At 44.7% G+C, this 22,595-nt stretch overlaps 1 protein-coding gene across 5 annotated transcripts in view; it reads right to left on the bottom strand.

Annotated features, from left to right (window-relative positions):
* agbl4 (AGBL carboxypeptidase 4) overlaps positions 1-22,595 on the bottom strand; it is a 294,365-nt gene that overhangs the window by 21,401 nt on the left and 250,369 nt on the right. The window contains exon 6 of one of the 5 annotated variants that reach the window (XM_069938588.1): positions 3,384-3,747. The exons of the other annotated variants lie outside the window; for them this stretch is intronic. Within the exon in view, the coding sequence (XP_069794689.1) occupies positions 3,730-3,747 (18 nt within the window). The 3' untranslated portion in view covers positions 3,384-3,729. Of the gene's footprint in view, positions 1-3,383; positions 3,748-22,595 lie in introns of those variants that run through there. 5 annotated transcript variants of the gene reach the window in all.

Genomic DNA, 22,595 nt, shown 5'->3' on the forward strand with positions numbered 1-22,595 from the left:
GCTGGCACTTCAGTATCCATGAATGGGCAGGGACACAAATCACTTAACTATGTTTTGGCAGATTTTTCCCTCAAGTTTACGCTCAATACCAGAATGCTTTTTTTAAATTGTTTCCCCTTATGAATCCTGGAATAGAACATTTTGTTATTTTCTATTTCTTTTCTAAATCTTTGAGTTTTCTATTACAAAGCTACAATTTTCTTTATCTTTTATATTTGGTTTTCTTTATGCAGTTATGGGTCATTCAATCAATTCCTCTCTAAGCTCAAAGTGTCAATTTACCACATTTACCTTCTGATTCAATTAAAATATTTACAGATCATTTAATCTGTGATTCTGAATTAAATCTGTAACCAAAATGCCATTGCCGCAAAATTGAAGATGCTTAAAGATTGTATTATGGAAATTTCTGCTTCTGTTTAAAAATTCAAATATCTGAGGCTTAAATGAAAACAATGTTCAGAGTATCCATCATCCAATGAAATACAGTACATTTGTGCTTTGTAATAACTATATAACTTAAAGACATTAAAATTTATTTATTTCTAAAATGATTGTTTTTATGTTAACTATCACAACATCAAACAAGACCTCTTAAATTGTAGCAATAATTGTTCATATTAGTAACATCCTGTGCTGTCGAAGTTAATTGCTGCAAATGTAGCAGCACAAAATTGATATAGAAATGTATTGATTGCTCTAATGGTCTATTAGCAAAATCGACTAGCTCCCAAATGAGTTCTGGTAATTTAACAAGGAACTTGCAATTTACTATAATGTGGAATATGCTGTTGTCCATTTTTAGGAACACTTAGCTGCAAACGCTAACAACATCATTATTCTGGTGAGATTGAATTGTATATATTACTTAACCTAAATGTTAATCTCCTGGCACACTATCTTTTTACTTTCCGATCAATTTAACCAGATGCAAAATTTCTATAGTGGATATCAAGTTCTGCTTAAGATGTTTTCCAAATCTTAATTTTACTTGTTTTGGAGATAATTTCTTCATGGCCTTCTGGCCATCATCATGAAATAAAAGACCAAACCATTGTATCTGCTGCTCATCTGCTGTATTTAACCCTTTTGTTTAAAGCTAAGCATAACCACTTTTAGACTGAGTTAGATCGAAAACTTAATTATTCATTGCCACCTTGTTTCTGTGCACAGTATACCTTTGTCAATTTAATCCAGAACCAAATGCAAGGTGATTTTCAGGCTTGCAAAATTAAGTTATAAGATTTTAATATCACCTACACAATCCTTTTTCCATTCAAGATCTCCAAATTGGTGAGTCACTTATTTCAAAGTATGGCTTACCTGGAGAGTCAAGGCTTGCTTCATCATTGGCCGAAGGACCTAATCGAGTTTACCATCATAATGTCTACATTAGTAAGTTCCTCCTTTAACTATCCTCCTTAGTTATCACACCTGCTACTCACAACACCTCCTCATTAGTTAGGAAGACGCACCAGTGCCTACAGTTCCTCAGGAGGTTGAAGAGGGCAAGACTAGCTTTTCCTATCTTGACAACATTTTACAGGACCACATGTGAGAGTGTCCTGTCTGTCTGCATCATTGCATGGTATGATAGTTGTAAAGCTGACAAGATAAAGGAGATGCTTGAGAACCTCAGGAGGACCATGAACAACCACCCTCCACTACACATTAATAACTCTGTGGTGGAGAGATTAGAGAGCAAGAAGTTCCTTGGAGTCCACTTAACTAGTGACCTATCAAGGATACACAACATCTCCTCACTTGTCAGGAAGGTGCAACAGCAACTGCACTTCCTGAGAAGACAGAAGCGGGCAAGGCTTCTGGCCACCATCATGTCGACCAACTACAAGAGCATTCGAGCCGACTCCATCAGAGTGTGGTATGGTTACCACAGAGAAATTAATCAGAGGTCAATCCATAGGACCATTTGAGTGGCAGAGAGGATCAATGGGGTTTCCCTCTCCTTTCCCCCCCCCCCCTCAACATGATCTACTGAGATCATTGTCTGAAAAGGGTGTGCAAAATCATTGAGGACCCTGCACACAGCACCTTTCAGCTAGTCGCATCAGAAAAGAGGTACAGAAGTATCAGAGCTAGCACCACGAGGTTAAGAAACAGCTTCTTCTCATGGGCAGTGAGAATGCTGAACGACCAAAGGAACGTCTCACACTAACCATCTGAGACCCTCATATTTATGAAACAACATTTATTTATTTGTTATTATGAATGCTTGTCCTGCATGTGCATTTTTTTGTTTGTGTGTGTTTTATGTCTGGTTGTGGGCGTGTTTTGTACTGAGGACCTAATAATGCTGTTTTGTTATGTTGCACTATTGCAATCAAATGACAATAAACTTGATTTGACTAGATCAGTCCAAAAGTCAATATGTAGGATGATCAAAATGGCTGAGAAGATCACTGGGATCTCCCTTTCCTCTATTAACTATATTCACTGGGAGTATTGCTCAAATAGGGCTCCATTCCATCCTCACACAATATTTTTGACCCAGTATCATCAAGGAGATACAAAAGCATCAAAATCAAGACTACCAGGCTGGGAAATACCTTCTTCCTGCAGGCTGTGAGATTGATGACCAGAATCCTGTAATCGAGTCAATCAAACCAAAATATTTATAAATTATATCTTTATGCATATTATGTAATTATTATTTGTTGGGTATTGTTTGTGTATGTGCATGCACCATAGTCCATGGAAATTCTGTTTTGTCTGGTTGTATATGCTCAGTCAGATTATAATAAACTTGAACTACATCCCACCCCATTACTGCTAGAGATCATAGCCATCACTTAGAAGTCTGATCCCAGACCATAGCCAAATTGCACATTTAATTCCCACTTAGATTCAGGTTCAATGACATATCCATTCCGTTGCCCTCAAACTACTGCAGATATTTGAACTTCACCTCGTCCTAATGAACCACCTTCTTGATCCTCTACAATTTCTCTGCTGAAGACAAGTCCACAATGCTATTAGGAAGAGTGCACCTGCAGGGCAGCTCTCATTCGGATGTTTTAATGAAGTGTTTAGTATTCTTTGGATGTAATCCTCTCAGAAAAACCAATCCACAATCCACAAGTATAGCCACAAAGTTTATTTGGCTGGTCTAGTTTTGCCTCAAATTGATGTTCACTCCCAAGATGCTGTTGGTGGGTGAGTGGTTATGCTCTGTTTTGATCAATGTGGACACTATCAGGCAATTGTTTGTTATGAATATTATTGGCAGTTATGAGCTTATGTTTTAATGTTACCTAGGTTTTGCTGCATGTAGGCATGGATGTTTACTTTCTGAGGAGGTATCATGTATTTCATCTATAATGGCATAAGCCCCAGTAGAAATTGGCAAAAATAATCGCTGGTTGAAGTCAATCTTCACATAAAAGAAAGTAGCTCATCCTCTGATATTTATTAGGTAATGTCAATCTCTCTTATCGATATTTCACAGAGCTCAAGGAAATGTTGAATGTCAAATAAAGTAATAGCAGAGTGTAGACTCCAGTCTAAGGGGGGTAATGGCGTCAGGAGGGAAGTTTGTTTTAAAGTTGGCATTTTAGGGCGGGGTTCTGTTTCTTCATCTCTGGAGGATAATGTGGGCTTTTCTCGTGGGCTTCTGGGGTTTCTTGTTTACGTCGCCATCAGAGCAGGAGTTTGCACATTTTTTCAACAGGGAAGAATCACAAGATTGCTTGATTATTTATTGCAACTGTATTACTGTGCAATATTTGTCTGTAAATAAATAAGGATAAGACATTAAAGTTTACAAGCTTTAACGTTAATGGTTTAAATGGGATAAATTAAGAGAAAGGTTTTCGATTACTTGAAAAAGTTAAAGGTAGATGTGGTCTTTTTACAGGGAAGATCTCTTACTAAGAAGGAACACAATAAGTTAAAGAGAGGATGGTGGAGCAGGTTTTCTCTTCATCTTTCTATTCTAAGGCAAGAGGGGTTGCTATTCTAATAAATAATAATGTTCTGGTTATTGTAGAAAATATATCAAAAGATCAAGCAGGGAGATATGTAATATAAAACTGTAAGATTTATTCAGAATCATGGATGATTATATTTATGTGCCAAACTATGATGGTAAAGCCTTTATGAAGGATATATTTTTAAAAGCTGCTGAGGGGAGACAAAATATTTTGATAGGAGAAGTTTTGATAGGAGGATAAATCTGCAAGAACAGTAACTAGGGCTAAGGCTGCTAAAATGACATTATCTTATATGAAGGATTTAAATTTGATTGACATATGGATGCAGCATAACCCAACAGAGAGAGACTATTCTTTTTACTCAAGGGCATATGATTTACATACAGGAATCAATTTATTTTTACTGTTGGCTGAACTAAAAGATAGGGTAATGAAATCACAATATTTATCGAGACTACTTTCTGACCACTTACCACTTGCGTAGACCATTTCAAGAACAGAGAAACAGAAAGCTGTTTACAGATGGCATCTGAACCTCATATTGTTAAAGAGGAAAGTTTTTAAGCAATTTATTGGGCAAAAAATAGATTTTTTTTTTGTTAAACAAATTTTGGATCAATGGGTAATATTTTTTTTTAATATGGGCAAGCATGAAGGCTATAGATGACACCTTCTATTTTCTAGTATATCCCAATTTCAAAATGTATCATCTTCAAAGAAATGTAACGACGATATTCCGAATTACAATCTTATCAAACCAATAAACCAAACTCTGTAGATGCATATTTATGTAGCTTTGCTTTAATTGATTGAAATAAATGTATAAACATTTTGCATAACTTTGCATCAAGATTTTTATAATGATGAATAAGCAAAGCATTCAGTTATATGTAAAGACATAATCACATAAGACGATAAGACGAATAAGAAATGATTAAGACGAATTCAAAGAAAAGTATTTCTATGCTTACATCCCTTTCATAGTTCTCCAAAGAATGAGATACAAACTCTGAGTCTGCACAGATACTACAATATATAACATCACAGTAATAATAGTAGCACTACTATACTTCCCCTTAAAGGGATAGGCACAAAATTACTAAGAAGCAAGACACAAGGTTTTAACCTTTACAAGGCTTTTCTGAGAGGTCATATTATTTCATTGATGAAAAGTGTAAAGAGGGAATATAATGCAGAACTAAAAAAGTTGGAAAAGAGATACTGGAACTATAAAAAGAATATCAGAGAACAATTGAACAGGATAAATATAGAACAATTGAAAACAAGAAAGATACATGATCACATTTTACAAACGTACAGAGTAGAAATATCAACACTTAATATTATGAACTGGGAAAGAGGCTCACAAGGTGGTGCCATGGCAATTAAAGGTGGAAGAGTCAGCAAGGCTGATAAACACAATATGGAAGGAAGATAATGTAGTCACATATAATCAGAAATAAATAAATGATGACTTTCAGCAATATTACATTGAGCTTTATAAATCAAATATACCGGGGGATGAAAACAAAATATGTGAGTTCTTAGAAGGGGTTGAACTTCCTAGATTGGATGAAAATGATAGGAATGATCTGGATGCCACTTTTGCAAAGGAAGAGATTAAGAAAGCTTTGAGTACATTGTAGGCTAATAAGTCTCCAGGAGAGGAAGGGTTCCACCTGAGTTCTATAAAGAATTTAAAGATATGTTCATGCCATTATTGATGGATATATTGGATCATGCAGTGGAGTCACAGACACTTCCAGGATTTTTTTCCATGATTATAATCACAGTATTACTTAAAAAGAACAGAGACCCATTAAAAACATCATCATATATGCCAATCTTTCTTCTCAATGCTGACTATAAAATTATAGCAAAGGCATTAGCCAACACGATGGGGCACTATCTACCAAAATTAAAACATCCAGACCAGGCAGGATTTGTAAAGGAAAGACATTCAGTGAATAATCTAGCCAGACTGTTTAGCATAATACAAATGGCAAAATCGGGGCACAATCCAAGTATTACAGTTTCTCTGGATGCAGGTAAAGCAAGCAGTGGGCCCGAAGGAAGTCAGCCCTCAGGAGCAGTTGCACCACTGCTGTGAGGGTGAAGGTCCATGTAAAGTGGGTGTTGCTAAAATGAAGTGGAATGATGCGGGTCCCAAAAGTCTGAATGAAGGAGCTGTTGGCTGCCCTCAGTCTGGGCCCTGCTTGCCATTGTGGGTGTAGATGCCTTTGGGGGTTAGGATGCTTATCTTGGTGCCAGTGTCGACCAGGAAACACTAGCCTGACAGTGAGTCCCAGACATAGAGGTGGCTATCATGTGGGCCAAATGCCATAGCCATCAACAATGGTTAGCCTGGGCATTTCCCAGAAACCCGCAGGCTGGGCAACATCGACGGGCCTCTGCACCCTATGTCCCAGAGTGTTCACTTGCCTCTCCATTGGCCTTGATCTCACCGGGGTTGTTCGCAGGGTGTGCTGATGTGGTCTACGATGGCGCTGTTGTCCTTTTTCGCTCTCCAGAGCATGTCTGCCTGGGCTGCAAACCTCTGATGATCGCTGAAGTCCTCATCCACAAGCAAGAGTCAGATATCCTTGAGCAGCTGCTCCAGAAAATTCTGCTCAGAGAACAGACAAGGCTCGTGGCCCTTGGTTGGAACGATCATCTCACTCATTAGGTCAGACAGGGCCCTGTCCCCCAATCCATACATGTGCAGCAATTGGGCGGTGCGCTCGCACTGGGAGAGCCTGAAAGTGTGGGTTTGTAGCTCTATGAGGGCCATGCATTTGCCTTGCTCCGGAGGTGCCTTAGGAAATCTACGACCTTTGCCACTGTGTCCTGATCGCGGGTGCTCATGACGTAGAAGTAGAGGGTGTTGTTGATGGCGATGTGGCAAAGCTGGAACTGAGCCTTGGCCTGTTTGAGCCACACATGTGGTTGCGACACCCAAAACGTTGGAAGCCTGAGAGAGATCGTGTGGATGATTGCTGGCTTCACTTAATTTGTCATCTTAAGGTTCAACTGCCAGTTGTATCTGTCGGATCACCAAGGTAGAATTCATGCTATGAGAGCATAGAGAAGAATAACGTGCACACCTTAGCCTTGGAAAACAAGACTAGTTTATTGCTCTGGCTGTCGCACTTATATGGGCTCCAGGTGCTGACATCAGGGCCCCGCGTTATCGGAGCACGGCCTGGGTTTGACCAGCTTTCCCGCCAGAGTTTCCCATCTTCTTGCTGAGCAAAGGTCACCTGGGACGATGGCTGGTGTCACCCCCAGGTCCCCGCAGTTGCTGCATTTATCGGCCATTTTGTAGGCTGGTCCATCTCTCCACGCACAGGCTTCTACTGTATATATGTATATTTTTATTGAAATTATATAATTGTTAATTTTTTTGAAAAATAAAAAAATATTCACAAATAGTACAAGCAGAAGTTGAGGGAGGGAGGGCCCTGTGGTGAAAATCGTGCAATAGTGAGCCAGTAGGCTGGTAACATCCATATTAACTACTGTAAGCGATGTTGCATCCATAGACACTGTCACTGAAATAAAAGTTGCCTACCAGTGGGTAAACCCAGAGAAAGGGATCAGCCCAGATGGAGTCCTGACGAGGGGGGGGGGGGGTTCTGACAGCCTGCACACATCAACTGGTGGATGTATTCAAAGACATCTTTATCTCTCCATACAACAGGTTATATTCCCAACTTACTTCAAGGGGCCAGCATCATACAAGAGAAAAAAATAACAGGCCTAAATGACTCCCTGCCTGAGACTTTAACATCCACTATTATGAAGTGCTTAGAGAGGCTGATTATGATTCACATCATCGTCAACCCATTAGGCAGCCTTAACCCACTTCAATTTGACTTTCAGCCAAAAGAGATCCATGGAGGATGCCATCTCCCTAGCTTTCCATTCAGTCCTGGACCACCTGGATGCTGACACCAATGTTCCACATTCAATACCTTTGTCTCTCACAAACTCATTCCCAAATTTTTGAATCTAGGCTTCAACATCTCTATTTGCATCTTGATCCTTGAAATGATTACCTAAAGTACAATGTTTCAGCAACAATTGGGTCTAGAACAGTGGTTCTCAACCTTCCCTTCCACTCACATACCATCTTAAGTAATCTCTTACTAATTACAGGGCTCTGATGGCACTGAATCTAGGGATTCTTTAAAGTAGTATGTGAGTGGAAAGAAAAAGATTGAGAACCACAGAGTCCTTTCAGAGTCACTGAGTGTCTGTGGGTTCATCTCCAGGGAGCCTGGAGCCTTTGTGGCTGCACAGACTCCTGTTCAATCCATTTGGCAACCCAAGCTCCGGATCCAGCCTTCAGATACAGTCAGGTAGCTTTCAGCACCCAAGCCCTTTTGGGAGCTCTTCTTGCCCTCAGCACCCTTTCAAAGTCTGATTCAAATACCTGTTTCCAACAGGTCAGTTCCAACAGCCTGCATCCTGTGTGAGTCCTTCAGCCACTGAGCTGCTCGCTGGTGTGCTGCTGTGGTCACTGTCCTCTAAGGTCACCTCTTATGCTTCTCCTTCTCAACTGGGGATGTTCTCCCCATTTCTGGTGCCCTGTGCCAATCCACTGCTCCCATGGAGGCTGCAACACCTCGAGGCCACTGCCCAGCATAGGCACAGAAACTGTGATTGCAGATTTTTAAATAAAAACACCATTGGCTTCTTAAAAGGGCCACCTAAAGCCTGTAAGGTGCCATCAGCATTAGAATTGGACGGTTGGACCCTGCAATGGAGCGTTCCGCTCTCTACCAGTCTACACGAGCAGCAGTGCTGCCATTACAGCAGCTCCATCATCGCCGCCAATTTTTTGATGCAAATTGATCTTTCTTTTCATTGCAATTCTTTACTTTGTCACTGTGCTCTTTACACAGCTACATGAATGTTAGAACTATCTGTCAACCTCCTTGCTGAGAACCCTTCTATCTGTACTAGGTATTTTACAACAAATAAACTTAAACTACTCCTTTTATTCCTTAAGCTAAACTAAATCAGTCAAAGGTCAAATATGGTGCCTCCAGCAACTTGTCTTAGTGAAATATCAGTGGAGTTTAGTTCAGTGCATAAATGAGGGAGCCCAGAAGGCGCTGAGATGCACATTGCAGATAGTTAACATTATAGATCCATCCCATTGCTTAACCACAGTTTTCATAACATTAAACATGTCATGATTCAAAATATCTTAATATTTGACTTCAGGACTCTTTTTCTTTAAACTAGCAAATAACAATACTGGAAAGATTTTTTTGTCCTTAGAGGGAGAGAGAGATTGAAGATGGATTCATCCATGCTCTTTGTCATCTTGTGCATTTGATGAGGAAGGTTGGACAATATATCAATTGTCTCAAAACATAGTTACATCATCCTTCATGAATACACACCCACTTACTCTTTCTTTCCCTCAGCTGTGTGCACTCCTTCTCCAATGATCAGTACACTCTTATTCTTTTTACTTGCCTATCTCACTCAGAGTGTTGTACATTCAAATGTGGCTGCATGTTTTACAATGGTATGTGAGGGACATACGGCTGTATGTGTGGGGATTTGTTCAAGAGGGGATATGCCTGCATCAGAACAGGTGTGTATGAGGCCAGAGCATGGCAGTGTGTTTTGTTCATCTGGTTGTATATGTGTGTGCAGGAGTATGAGTTGTTGCCTGACTGTCTCCATTACTATGGCTGAAAGCAGGATATCTTAGGAAGAAGTTGAATTGTGAGAGCTCTCACTTTGGCATATCTTGTCAAGCCAAACTATTTTTGTATCATTTTTGCATGTTACTTGGAATCACAACTTTTTGAATAACTCTGGTGCCAGTCCAAATGTTATTGCCATCTGCTAAATCTTTCTAAAAAATTGAAATGTTCAATTACAAATTTCACATAACATTTCCATGTATAATAATCAATTGCACAATGATATCCTTGATTAACCTCTTGCCAGTTTTCATAAATGTTGATACTTAGCCTTAACTATGATCTTGGGATCCAGGGAGTACATCACAAATTTAAGCAGTACAGGATAGTGTTATTACTCCATGACAAGTTCATGGTGTTTGAGGCATTGAATGTAAATGGGGTCAAAGGGACCAGGAAAAGCTAGCGGAGAATGATATCCACAGGAGGAATTTTGTTTAAGCAAGGAGAACATGGAGACCCACCGTGGCCAGAGCTCGGTGTTTCAGTCAGGAGGAATTAATGCCTGCTTTTTCAGGAACCCTGCAATGCAGCCAAACTCCTTCTTCCACAGGCTGATGGAGAGAAAAAATTAAGTCTTTACTCCTTGAATATGGTACTTAGGTGAGTTCACTAATGTAGCAGTGAGAGTTTTCCAGCAACATGTTGAATGACTCAGCCTCACACATATTCTTGGACTACTTTGCCAGTCTGTTTTTTTGCTCACAGATCTCAGTGAGGATCAAGAGTGCTAATTCCTTCAAATAACACAATTTTAGGAAAAACTTTTTAGCAAAACCACATTGTTCTGTAAGTAAGAAATTTAAAATCATGTTGGATATGCACAAGAGCAACATACTTTTTATGGAGTCATGTAAAAGAATTAATGGGCTACTATTTCTTGTTTGCTTCACCTCATGGAAACCAACAAAAGCTTCCCATTCCCTGGTACACAGCATCAGGCTGTGTCTTTCCTGGCCTTGACAGCCATTACATCAATTGCTGCTGTGTTTTGTTAGAATGGAGATTGTCCCTTGACATGCTTCCACAGCAGCCAAGTGTTGACAGATCAGTGAAATTCAAGCAGGAAGTATCAAGTATCATGATCCACTCTGCTTCCCTTATATTGAATCATTGCCAGAAAAGAAAACCTGCTGTGCTGTTGCACTCGCAACTAAAACAAATGTACATTGATGAACCTGTGGAAATTGACGATGCTCAAAAATAGTTAATGCATTTCTAGTTAAAAATGAAATTCTTCAATCTTAATATCCTCAGATTAAGCAAATTTTACATGGGCAAATGTCATGTAAAAGCTGTGGCATATTTCATTGTTTGATAAAATTACTTAATAGTAAACTTTGATTTTTAGATTTGGTAAACTACCAATTTTCTACAGAAGCACAATAGAGAGTGTGCTGGCTGGCTGCATCATAGTGTGGTATGGTAGCTGCAAAGCATCAGATTGGAGGTTAGTACAAAGGGTGATTAAAGCTGCTGAGAAGATCTCTGGAGTCTCCCTTCCCTCTATTGACAGTATCTATAGGGAACAGTGCTTAAAGAGCACTGGGCCTTAAAGAGGGGGTCAGAGAATCATTGAGGACCCTTACCATAAAGTCCACAGTATCTTTGAGATACTACCTTCGTGGAAGAGGTCCAGGAGATTTAAAAAAACAGGACTTACCTGCTAGGAAACAATTTCTTCTTGTGGCTGGTGAGACTGTTGAACAACCGTGGAAACCTGTAAATTATTTTTCTACATATTTATTTTGAACTGCTATGTATTTATGTCGTTTGTGTGTAGGGTATACTGTGCATCTGTGTGTATACACTATGGTCCAGAGATAGGCTGTTTCGTCAAGTTGTACATGTATATGTGCACTCAGATGACAATAAACTTGAACTTGTACTAGTTACAATACAAGAAACATTTTCAGAAATGTGTAACAGCTAAATCTATATTTTTCTGATGGTTATATTAGTCACCTGATTGAATTATGGCAAATAATCAGGTATTCATTACAAAACTTTAAATTATTCTTTTCACATCTCTTTCTTCTTTTTCTTTGGCTTGGCTTCGCGGACGAAGATTTATGGAGGGGGTAAAAGTCCACGTCAGCTGCAGGCTCGTTTGTGGCTGACAAGTCCGATGCGGGACAGGCAGACACGGTTGCAGCGGCTGCAGGGGAAAATTGGTTGGTTGGGGTTGGGTGTTGGGTTTTTCCTCCTTTGCCTTTTGTCAGTGAGGTGGGCTCTGCGGTCTTCTTCAAAGGAGGTTGCTGCCCGCCAAACTGTGAGGCGCCAAGATTCACGGTTTGAGGCGATATCAGCCCACTGGCGGTGGTCAATGTGGCAGGCACCAAGAGATTTCTTTAGGCAGTCCTTGTACCTTTTCTTTGGTGCACCTCTGTCACGGTGGCCAGTGGAGAGCTCGCCATATAACACGATCTTGGGAAGGCGATGGTCCTCCATTCTGGAGACGTGACCCACCCAGCGCAGCTGGATCTTCAGCAGCGTGGACTCGATGCTGTCGACCTCTGCCATCTCGAGTACTTCGACGTACTTTCACATCTAATTGTGTACAGTATTGTGTTCTTAAAATTATGAGTAATAAAATGGACAATATTGACTTTTGGAAAATTTAAAAATGATTATAATAGTTAAAATACAAATCTCATTTTAATGCAGGTCATCCCTGGCTAACAAACAGGTTCCATTTTTACAGACATCCATAAGTAATTTTTGCCCCTAAGTCAGAAATTACACAAAGTCATTTGATATGATAATCATATCTCTGGAATACTGTAATGAATGGCACCAAATATTAAAGAGAAGAAAATAGTTATGCCATTTGTAGAAATAAACACATGCATATATTTCAAACTTGTGAATTTAATAAAATTATGCGAGTTTTCATGTATGTAGTGGTGTTCATAAGTTTAGGTATTCATAAACAGGGACCTTAGGGTCCAAATCCATACATCCCTCGAGGTTGCCGCACAGGTTGATAGGATAGCTAAGGCGGCCTATGGGATGCTGGGCTTTTTAATAAGGGTATTGATTTCAAGAGTAGAAAGGTCATGTTGTAATTCTACAAATCTCTAGTGACACTACACTTAGAATACTGTGTTTATTTCTGGTTCTGGTCTCCTCATTACAGGAAGGATGTGGAAGCTAAGGAAAGGGTGCAGAGGAGATTTACTAGGATGTTACCTGGATTGGAAAATAAGACAGATCTACAAGGATCTGTCCTGGAGCCTCCATGTTGATGCCATCACAAAAAAGGCTTGCCAGCGGCTATATTTTGTGAGGTGTTTGAGGAGGTTGAGTATGTCACTGAAAATTTGCAAAAACTTCTACAGGTGTACCATGGAGAGCATTCTGGCTGGTTGTATCACTGCCTGGTATGGAGGTGCCAACTCCCAGGATAAGAATAAACTCCAGTGTTGTTAACTTGGTCTACACATCACAGGCACCAGACTTCACTCCATCGAGGACATCTACATGAGGTGTCGTCTTAAAAGATGCCCAGAAGGCATCAAACCGGCTATGTAATGTCAGTGTGTAATGACATCAGTGCCTGTCGGGCACCAGGATTCAGCTTTTAAAAGGTTGCACAGGTTATGAAGAATAAATCTGTTTGTTTCACTCAAAAAAACACCTTGCATGGTTATTTCATCATGTCCATTGTGATTCCAATGGCCACAATTGGTGACCCCGACAAGTCCGAACGTTTGGACAAGTATGAACTCTGCAGCCATTGCTGAAAAGCTACCACCTTTCTGAACAGCTGAGCTTGAACTGTGGTACCAACAGGCTGAAGCGCAATTTCATCTTCACAAAGTCGAGTTTCACACCACTCGTTATTACCATCTCGTCAATGCCCTGGACCAGGCCGTCGCTAAGTGGGTCGGAAACTTCCTATGGGATCCACCACATACCAGCAAGTATGATGCTTTAAAAGCACTTTTATTACGGGTATATTGTATGTCCCGTAGGGAAAGGGCAGCTGAACTATTACATCTCGATGGCTTGGGAGATGGCACCCCTTCAAAACTAATGGATGAAATGCTGTTCCTTCCATCTGGCAAAAGTCCAAATATGCTATTCAAGCAGCTCTTTTTAGAGTGAATGCCAGATGATATTAGTCTCTTATTATCTAAGTGTTCATTTGAAAATCCAAGGGCTGTAGCGGCAGAGGAAGATATTCAATGGCTGGCTAAAAAGTACAGCGAGGAAAAACAAGTCTGCGTGACCAACCCCTTTACTCTTGACCCCGTGTCACACTCCCTACAAGCAGACAATGCCCAAAAACAGGCAAGCAGCCTGTAGACACATCATCTTGGTGTTATTATCACAGGTGTTGGGGAGTAAATGCCCACAAGTGCCTTCCACCCTATTCATTTTGGGGAAAGGGCCAGGCCTACCGTCAGTAAGGGCTTTGGCAGTTTGTGAAAAACCTGCAAGCCTACTCTTTGTATGAGACCAGTTATCCCAGTAAAAATTTCTGGTGGACATTGTAATGAGAGTGATCATGCTTACATGGCCACTAGCAAGGCCTTGATTATAGTTCCTGTTTAATTAGACTTGGCTGACAGCAGGGGTCTGACACAAAGGCTGAGACTGCAGTATGCAAGATCTGTAATGGAGGCATGCAGCCTCATGGCACACCCCATGGTGCTGCTTACATCAACTTTAAAATAAAAAACCTTTTCCTTCATCCATATGTTGTCTAAGAACTCACACATACAAATACAAGGTGAAACAGACACAGGTTCAGAAGTTATTGTATTTCCACCCATCAGTTTTGACACATGCCATCCTACCCCGGACATGCAACTACAAACAATTAACAGTTGCAACATTCTGGCCTTTAGCACCATAAGATAGTTTATTTCCTCTACCAACAGTTTGGTGGAGGAAATAAATAATTGGATTATTATTTGGATGGGGAGAAAATTTAAATCTCAGAAGTACAAAGGGACTTGGGAGTGGGTTCTCGTGCAGGATAACATGAAAGTTGATCACCAGGTTGGATCAATGGTAAAGAAGGCGAATGCTATGCTGGCATTTGTTTCAAAGTGGATTGTGTATAAGAATAAAAAGGTGTTGAAGAGACTCTATGGGGCACTGGTGAGACCTCATTTGAAATACTGTGTGCAGTTTTGGGTCCCCTTTCTTAGAAAGGATATAGCAAGATTGGAGATGGTACAGAGGAGGTTTACCAGAATGATTCCAGGAATTGGAAGGCTAACATATGAGGAACCCTTAGCGACTCTTGGACTCTATTCATTAGAAATATAGAAGAATGGGAGGGGATCTCATAGAAAAACTTAGAATAATGAATGGACTGGACAGAATAGATGTAAATAAGATGTTTCCCCTGTTGGGTGATTCCAGAACAAGAAGGCACAGTCTTAGAATTAAAAAAAGTACCAATTTACAACAGAGAAGAGGAAAAAAGTACAATCTGCTCTTTTCATCAGTGGGTCATCGAATTATTACCAAATAATACAGGACTGCGAATAAGTACAATGACATGATGGACCTGCTTGCGGCAGCAATATGGTGCTCCCATGAACTCTATGCATCCATATTTTACCTGCTGGTCACCCAACAGGAGGCCCCCAGTGAGTCTGTCAATTATTTTATGAGGCCTATGAGGGAGGTGAGATGAGCCTCAGGTCCGTAGATGTGATTGGGGCAGTCTATCAAAAGAAGCTCATCCACGATGGGTTAGTGGCTGGCTTCCATTCAAACCACATCTGTGAGCGACTCCTGGAGCAGGGCAATCAGATCCTACTTGAAGTCATGTGGATGGCTCAATTGCTTGAGACAGCTCAGAAGAATGCTGAGGCTTACTCTGCGAGCCACATGACCACCAAACGGGGATCATGAGCACTGCTATCATGGGACTTGGGGACCCTGACTGCCGCTGCCGCCGCTGAGCACAGAAGGTGTGAATCTGCTGTCAGACCAAGCACTCGAGGAAGTACTGTCCGGCCCGTAGCACAACCTGCTCGAACTGCAGGTGGAAGGGGCATTATGCCAAGGTATGCCGTTCTAAACCTTCCTCCAGCAGTGCTGAAGGCAGACCATGACCTGTGTCACCTTCTTGGATCGACCTTCTTCTGGCCTCACTTCCAGTGACTGAGAACCAAAAGGCACGAACAGAAGGAAGATGACAAGGGATGACATTACATCTGCCATCTCTTCCAGACTTAAAACCGTGTGATCCGTAGGGATGGACATCTTGACAGCAGCCATCTCAACACTACAGCGGCAGCAACTCCGACAACAAGCTAACTCTGGCCTCCATCATGCTGGACTAGAACAGACCTCGCCAACTGGCGCACTCTATGATGGACATAGAGGTAAATGGTCACACCACGGGCAGCCTATTCAATATGGGGAGCACTGAAATTTTTATACACCCTGGCATGGTCCAACTCTATTTCCTTGCACCTCTCCGAATGCGGCAAATCAGACACAGGGCATCCAGAGCACCTGACCTGCAGTCTGGCCACCCTCTGGGTCCCACCGCACTGCATGTTCCAGAAGCTCACCCCTAACTGCAAATCGGTCGCCAAGAAAAGTAGGCAATACTGCCCCGGGGACAGGGAGTTTATAAAAGCTGAAGTAAGTGGAGGGCATTATAGAGCCCAGTAACAGTCTGGAGGGCACAAGAAGTGGTGGGTTAGAGTGGAGAGAAGCACTGGATGGTCATCGATTACAGCCAGACCATTAACAGTTTCACCTTATTGGACGCCTAGCCCCTCCCTTGCATAGCTAACATAGTAAACGAGATCGCCCAGTACCAGGTCTTCTCCACCATCGATCTCAAGTTGGCATATCTCCAGATCCTGATCCGCCTGGAGGACCATTCATACATGGCATTTGAGGCCAATGGCCGCCTCTACTACTTTCTGTGGGACCCACTCGGCCTTACAAATGGAGTGTCTGTATTCTAAAGGGAGATGGACCATATGTGGATGACAATAAATTAACAGCCACATATCCATGCTTGGATAATGTCACCATCTGGGGCCATAACCAGGAAGTACACAACGTGAAACTGCAGGAGTTACTTGCCACTGCTAAAGCCCTGAACCTAACATGCAACCAGAAAAAGTGCGTGTTTTGCACTTCGCATCTGGCAGTACTGGGATACGTGGTGGAGCATAGTATCATCGCCCCCAACCCTGAACATATGCTCCCCTTTCTTGAACTCTCATTGCCCCAAAACCTCAAGGTCTTGAAAACCTGGGGCCCTTCTCATACTATGCCCAATGGGTCCCCAATTATGCGGACAACGCTCACCCCCAGTAAAAACCACCATGTTTCACCCACCAGCGAAGGCCCAAAAGGTCTTTGAGGCCATTATGAGATTACCAAGGCAGTGATGTGTGCCATTGAATAATCCATCCCTTTCCAAGTGAAGAGTGTTGCCTCTGATTTCACCATAGCCCCCACACTGAACCAAGCAGGCAGGCTCATGGCATTCTTTTCCCAGACCCTCCTGGGCCGGAACTTAGGCACTCAGCCATGGAGAAGGAGGGCCAGGCTACAGTGGAGGCTATGCGCCACTGGAGGCAGTATTTGGCCAGCAGACCCATCAGCTGCTAACGGGCCAGATAGCCATTGCATTTATGTTTAACAATAAACAGCAGGGGAAGATCAAAAATGACAAGTTCATGAGGTGGAGAACTGAACTGTCCATCTACAATTATGAGCTTTGGTACTGGTCTGGGAACCTCAATGAGCCACCTGATGCCCTATCCAGGGGAACGTGCACCAGGGCACAGGTAGATTGCCCCCAAGCCCTTCATGATAGCCTCTGCTACCCCAGGGTCTCCAGACTCTACCACTTTGTGAGGACCTGCAACTTCCCCTATTCAGTGGGGGACATCAGGGAGTTGACCCATAACTGCTCAGTCTGTGCGGAGTGCTCAACTGATCAAGGCCATTCGCCAATTTGAACCTCTCAGTATGGACTTCAAGGGCCCCCTTCCCTCCACAAATCAGAGCATGTACTTCCTGAAAATTGTGGATGAGTAATCATGCTTCGTATTCACCATTCCCTGCCTGGTTATGACCACACCCATGGTCATTAAAGGTTCTGCTACCTCTTCACCTTGTACGAATACCCCAGATACATTCACAGTGATCGGAGTTCCTCATTCATGAGTGATGAGTTGCATCATACACAATATTTCCTGTCCAAGGGCATAGCCACAAGCAGGACCACCAGCTACAACCCCCGTGGGAACAGGCAGATGGAAAGGGAGAATGGCACGATCTGGAGGCCAATCTTCTTGGCTGCTGTACTCCGCGAGCATCTCACATTGCTACCGCCACATCCCTCCAACAACCCGGCCATGGCCACTGTTCTCCGCGAGCACCCAAAGTGCTACTTCTGTGGTATGAACAAGCACACAAGGAATGCTGCCCGGTTAAAGACACGGTTTGCTTTAACTGTGAGAAGAAAGGACATTACGTGAAAATTTGGAAGTCCAAATCACCAGCAGTTCCCCGAGTGGGCTGTGGGAGCCGCCATCTTGGATGCACCATAGTTGAAATCCAGCAACACCTAGTGTGAGCCATGGGGGCCATCATCTTTGACACCACCGGGGGTCTGACCATCCGGCGTGACCGCCGTGGTGCCGGGATTGGAGTCGCTGGAGTGGTGTCGCCAGCGGGCTCGTCGGGTGCGACTGCTTCGTCGCTCAATTCCCCAGTTGTGTTGTCGGCAGGGTGGCCCGGGTCATTGAGGTGCTGTTGGTCCTTCTGTTGCGGCACGGGGCTTGGAGAATAAGGAGTTGGGGGGTTTGCTGGGTCTACCGCGTCCTGGCTCCAAATAGCTGTAGCATACATAGCGGCCACATTCCTGTAAACTGCCTCAACAGACGGGCTAAACCAGTTGAGGATAAACGACGGGTCTTTGATCCTCAGTGAGGCAAGGGATCTATCTATCCCAGCGTGCGAAGTCTGGCCCTAGCAGATCAAGCGGAAGAGACCAATCAATGGTCCAACAGTCAGGAAGGCAGGCCCAGCAGGTATTGTGGAGTGCTAAGAGCATGACAAGATACTAAGACATCCTGGTCATCCAATGCAGGAAGAGAAGTCTCCAGCTGCAACAGTTGTCTGTGCCGCTGGATCAAGGTATTTTCAGCCGAGAGTGGGATCACCCTGTGCAATGGCTGTTACAATTAAAACTCCATCATGCACAGGTTTCTGTTGTGCGATTCATCTCACTTAACTCATCAAGTCCTGAGTGTAGAGCTCGTCGAAAGAACCAAAGACTTGTTGATCCAAACCAAGGCTTTTATTAGCAAAAGACCGGAGCTCTTCACAGGTGGCCGACCAGTCCGGAATGATCCGACCTGGCTAGGGACACAACCCTTTAAGGCCCAGACAATAGGTGTGGCTTAGCTCTCAGCCAATCGCTGTAAGCACAGTCTAGATACAGTAACTATATACACTATGTACATTGGTGATAGATCTGTTCTATCATATTCACCCCTTCTTGGAGAATTGACCCTGGGGAAAAAAAAACAAAAACGAGGGAGAGAATGAAAGGGGTAGGTCAAGGACTGTAGTGGTCAGGGGGTCTGACCATCCGGCGTGACCGCCGTGGTGCCGGGATTGGAGTCGCTGGAGTGGTGTCGCCAGCGGGCTCGTCGGGTGCGACTGCTTCGTCGCTCAATTCCCCAGTTGTGTTGTCGGCAGGGTGGCCCGGGTCATTGAGGTGCTGTTGGTCCTTCTGTTGCGGCACGGGGCTTGGAGAATAAGGAGTTGGGGGGTTTGCTGGGTCTACCGCGTCCTGAGCTAGGTCCCGCACCGAAACAGTGTCCTCCCTCCCGTCTGGGAACTCAACGTAGGCGTAATGTGGGTTCGCGTGGAGTAGAGTCACTCAGTCGACCAAGGGGTCGTTCTTTGAGTGCCGGACGTGGCGTCGCAAAAGGACGGGGCCAGGGACGGTGAGCCATGCCGGTACAGTGGTTCCTGATTCGGATTTCCTCGGGAAAAGGAACATCCTTTCGTGGGGGGTGGCATTTGTTGCAGTACATAGGAGGGAGCGGATGGAGTGTAAGGCACTAGTGAGAACCTCCTGCCAGTGAGAGGTGGGGAGACCTTTAGACCGGAGAGCCAGTGTAACCGCTCTCCATATGATGGCATTCTCCCTCTCGACCTGGCCGTTACCGCGTGGGTTATAGCTCGTGGTCCTGCTTGAAGCAATACCACGCTCCAGAAGGTACTGTCGCAGCTCTGCACTCATGAATGAGGACCCCCTATCACTGTGGATGGAATTGGGGTACCCGAAGATGGTGAAAATACTGTGAAGGGCCTGTATCACTGAGGTGGCAGTGGTGTCTGGGCAGGCCACAGCGAATGGGAAGCGGGAGTACTCGTCGATGGCTGTAAGGATGTAGGTATTACGGTTGGTCGACGATAGGGGCCCCTTAAAGTCTACGCTAAGATGCTCGAAGGGGCGGGTGGCTTTGATAACGTGGGAGTTATCCGGACGGAAGAAGTGGGGCTTGCATTCAGTGCACACCGAACAGGCTCGGGTCATGGAGCAGATCTCCTCGACTGTGTAGGATAAGTTGCGCGCCTTGACAAAGTGAGCAAACCTAGTGACCCCTGGATGACAGAGCGCCTCATGGAGTTTCCGTAGTCTGTCCATCTGTATGCTGGCGCACGTCCCCCTGGAGAGCGCGTCAGGCAGGTCGTTGAGCTTACCAGGCCGGTACAGGATGTCATAGTTAAAGGTGGAGAGTTCGATTCTCCATCTGGCGATTTTGTCGTTTTTTATCTTACCACACTGGGTGTTGCTGAACATGAAGGAGACCGCGCGTTGATCAGTCAACAGTGTAAAGCGCCTCCCAGCGAGGTAATGTCTCCAACGACACACCGCTTCAACTATGGCCTGGGCCTCCTTCTCGATCGAGGAGTGTCTACTCTCCGGACCCTGGATGGTTCTGGAGAAGAAGGCTACAGGCCGACCGGCCTGGTTCAAGGTGGCTGCCAGGGCGAAGTCGGATGCATCGCTCTCAACTTGAAACGGGACAGACTCTTCGATCGCGTGCAGCGTCGCAGCAGTGATGTCGGATTTGATTCGATCGAAAGCCTCTGTGGCTTTGGTCGAGAGGGGAAAAGAGGTGTCGGCGTAGTGTAGAACCCATTAGGCGTAATACGAGAAAAGGCCCAGGCAACGTTTGAGAGCTTTCTGGGTATGTGGGGGGGGGGGGGGGGGGTAAGTCCATTAGGGGACGCATGCGGTCAGGATCTGGCATGACTATCCCGTTCTCCACCACACAACCTAGAATAGCGAGTCGTGTGGTCTGGAAGACACACTTGTCCAAATTGTAAGTCAGGTTTAGCCGACGGGCAGTTTGAAGAAATTTGTCTAGGTTGGCGTCGTGGTCCTGCACGTCGTGGCCACAGATGGTGATATTGTCCAGATACGGGAAGGTAGTGGTTAGCCCGTTCTGGTCCACCATCCTGTCCATTTCCCGCTGGAAGACCGCAACACCATTCGTGACCCCGAATGGTACCCTGAGAAATTGATATAGGTGCCCATTCGCTTCAAAGGTCATGAATGGTCGGTCCTCGTAGCGGATCGGGAGCTGGTGGTAGGCCGAACGTAGGTCAATAGTGGAGAAAATACGGTATTGGGCGATCTGGTTCACCACATCCGTGATGCGTGGCAGGGGGTACGCATCCAGGAGTGTGAAGCGGTTAATGGTCTGGCTATAGTCGACCACCATCCGTAGTTTTTCCCCATTCTTGACAACCACCACCTGGGCTCTCCAGGGGCTTGAACTGGGTTCGATGATGCCCTCATCCAGCAATCTACGCACCTCACTTCTAATGAATTGCCTGTTTTCGTAACTATATTGCAGACTTTTGGTGGCCACAGGCTTCCAGCCAGGGGTGAGGTTTGCGAAGAGTGCTGGCGGGGCAATCCGGAGTGTGGAAAGGCCGCAGGATTGGCCCCGGGGCACGGGGGCGGGTTGCTTGGGTGCTAAGGGAGTGGGCGATGGCAGACCGAGAGGGGGGCGTGGGGTCCCCCAAAGTGTAGGGACACCGTTTGGAACTGACACTGGAAGTCTAATCCCAGCAACACTGGGGCGCACAATTGGGGAAGGACGAATAATTTGAAGTGGGTGACCATCACACCCTGTACTCCCAGCGTGGCGATACAATACCCCTTTATCCCAGTCGAGTGCGACCTTGTCGCTAATGAGATCCTCTGGGTAGTGGGGATAATGTCAAGTCCCCAACGGAGGGCCAGATCTGGCTGGATAAAACTGTCAGTTGACCCAGAGTCAAATAAGCAATTGGTGTAGTGTCCATGCACTTTAATCAGTTCCATTGCTCTGGTGAGGGGATAAGAGCATTGCTGGTTTAATGTTATTGAAGCAGTTGACAGGGGAGTTTTGCGTGATGATGTCACGCAACGGGATGACATCACGCAACGGGATGACGTAGTCAATGCTCGAGGAGCAGGTTGGAGGACCTCCCGGAAGTGCTGTTGTGGTGGTGTTGGCGGGTGAATGGTAAGTAGTGGGGTTTGTAGTTGCTCGCGATTGGCAGTGGGTAGGTCGTTGGTCGCGGCGGTCGGGCCCTGGTGGTCGTCAGCGATGGACGCTAGGGTGAGCACCTGGTTGGCTGCGGGGGTGGCTGTGGCAGCGGTAGCAGCGGTGGTAGCGTCGGCCCCGGGGGTGGCTGTGGCGGCGGCAGCAGCGGCGGTAGCGTCGGCCCCGGGGGTGGCTGTGGCGGCGGCAGCAGTGGTGGCCCCGGGGGTGTCTGTGGTGGCGGCAGCAGCATCGGCCCCGGGGGTGTCTGTGGCGGCGGCAGCAGCGGCGGCGGTAGCGTCGACCCCAGGGGTGTCTGTGGCGGCGGCAGCAGCGGCGGTAGCGTCGAGTGTTCCGCA

Source organism: Narcine bancroftii, chromosome 5 (genome assembly GCF_036971445.1).
Source record: "Narcine bancroftii isolate sNarBan1 chromosome 5, sNarBan1.hap1, whole genome shotgun sequence".
NCBI classification, from domain to species: Eukaryota; Metazoa; Chordata; class Chondrichthyes; order Torpediniformes; family Narcinidae; genus Narcine; species Narcine bancroftii.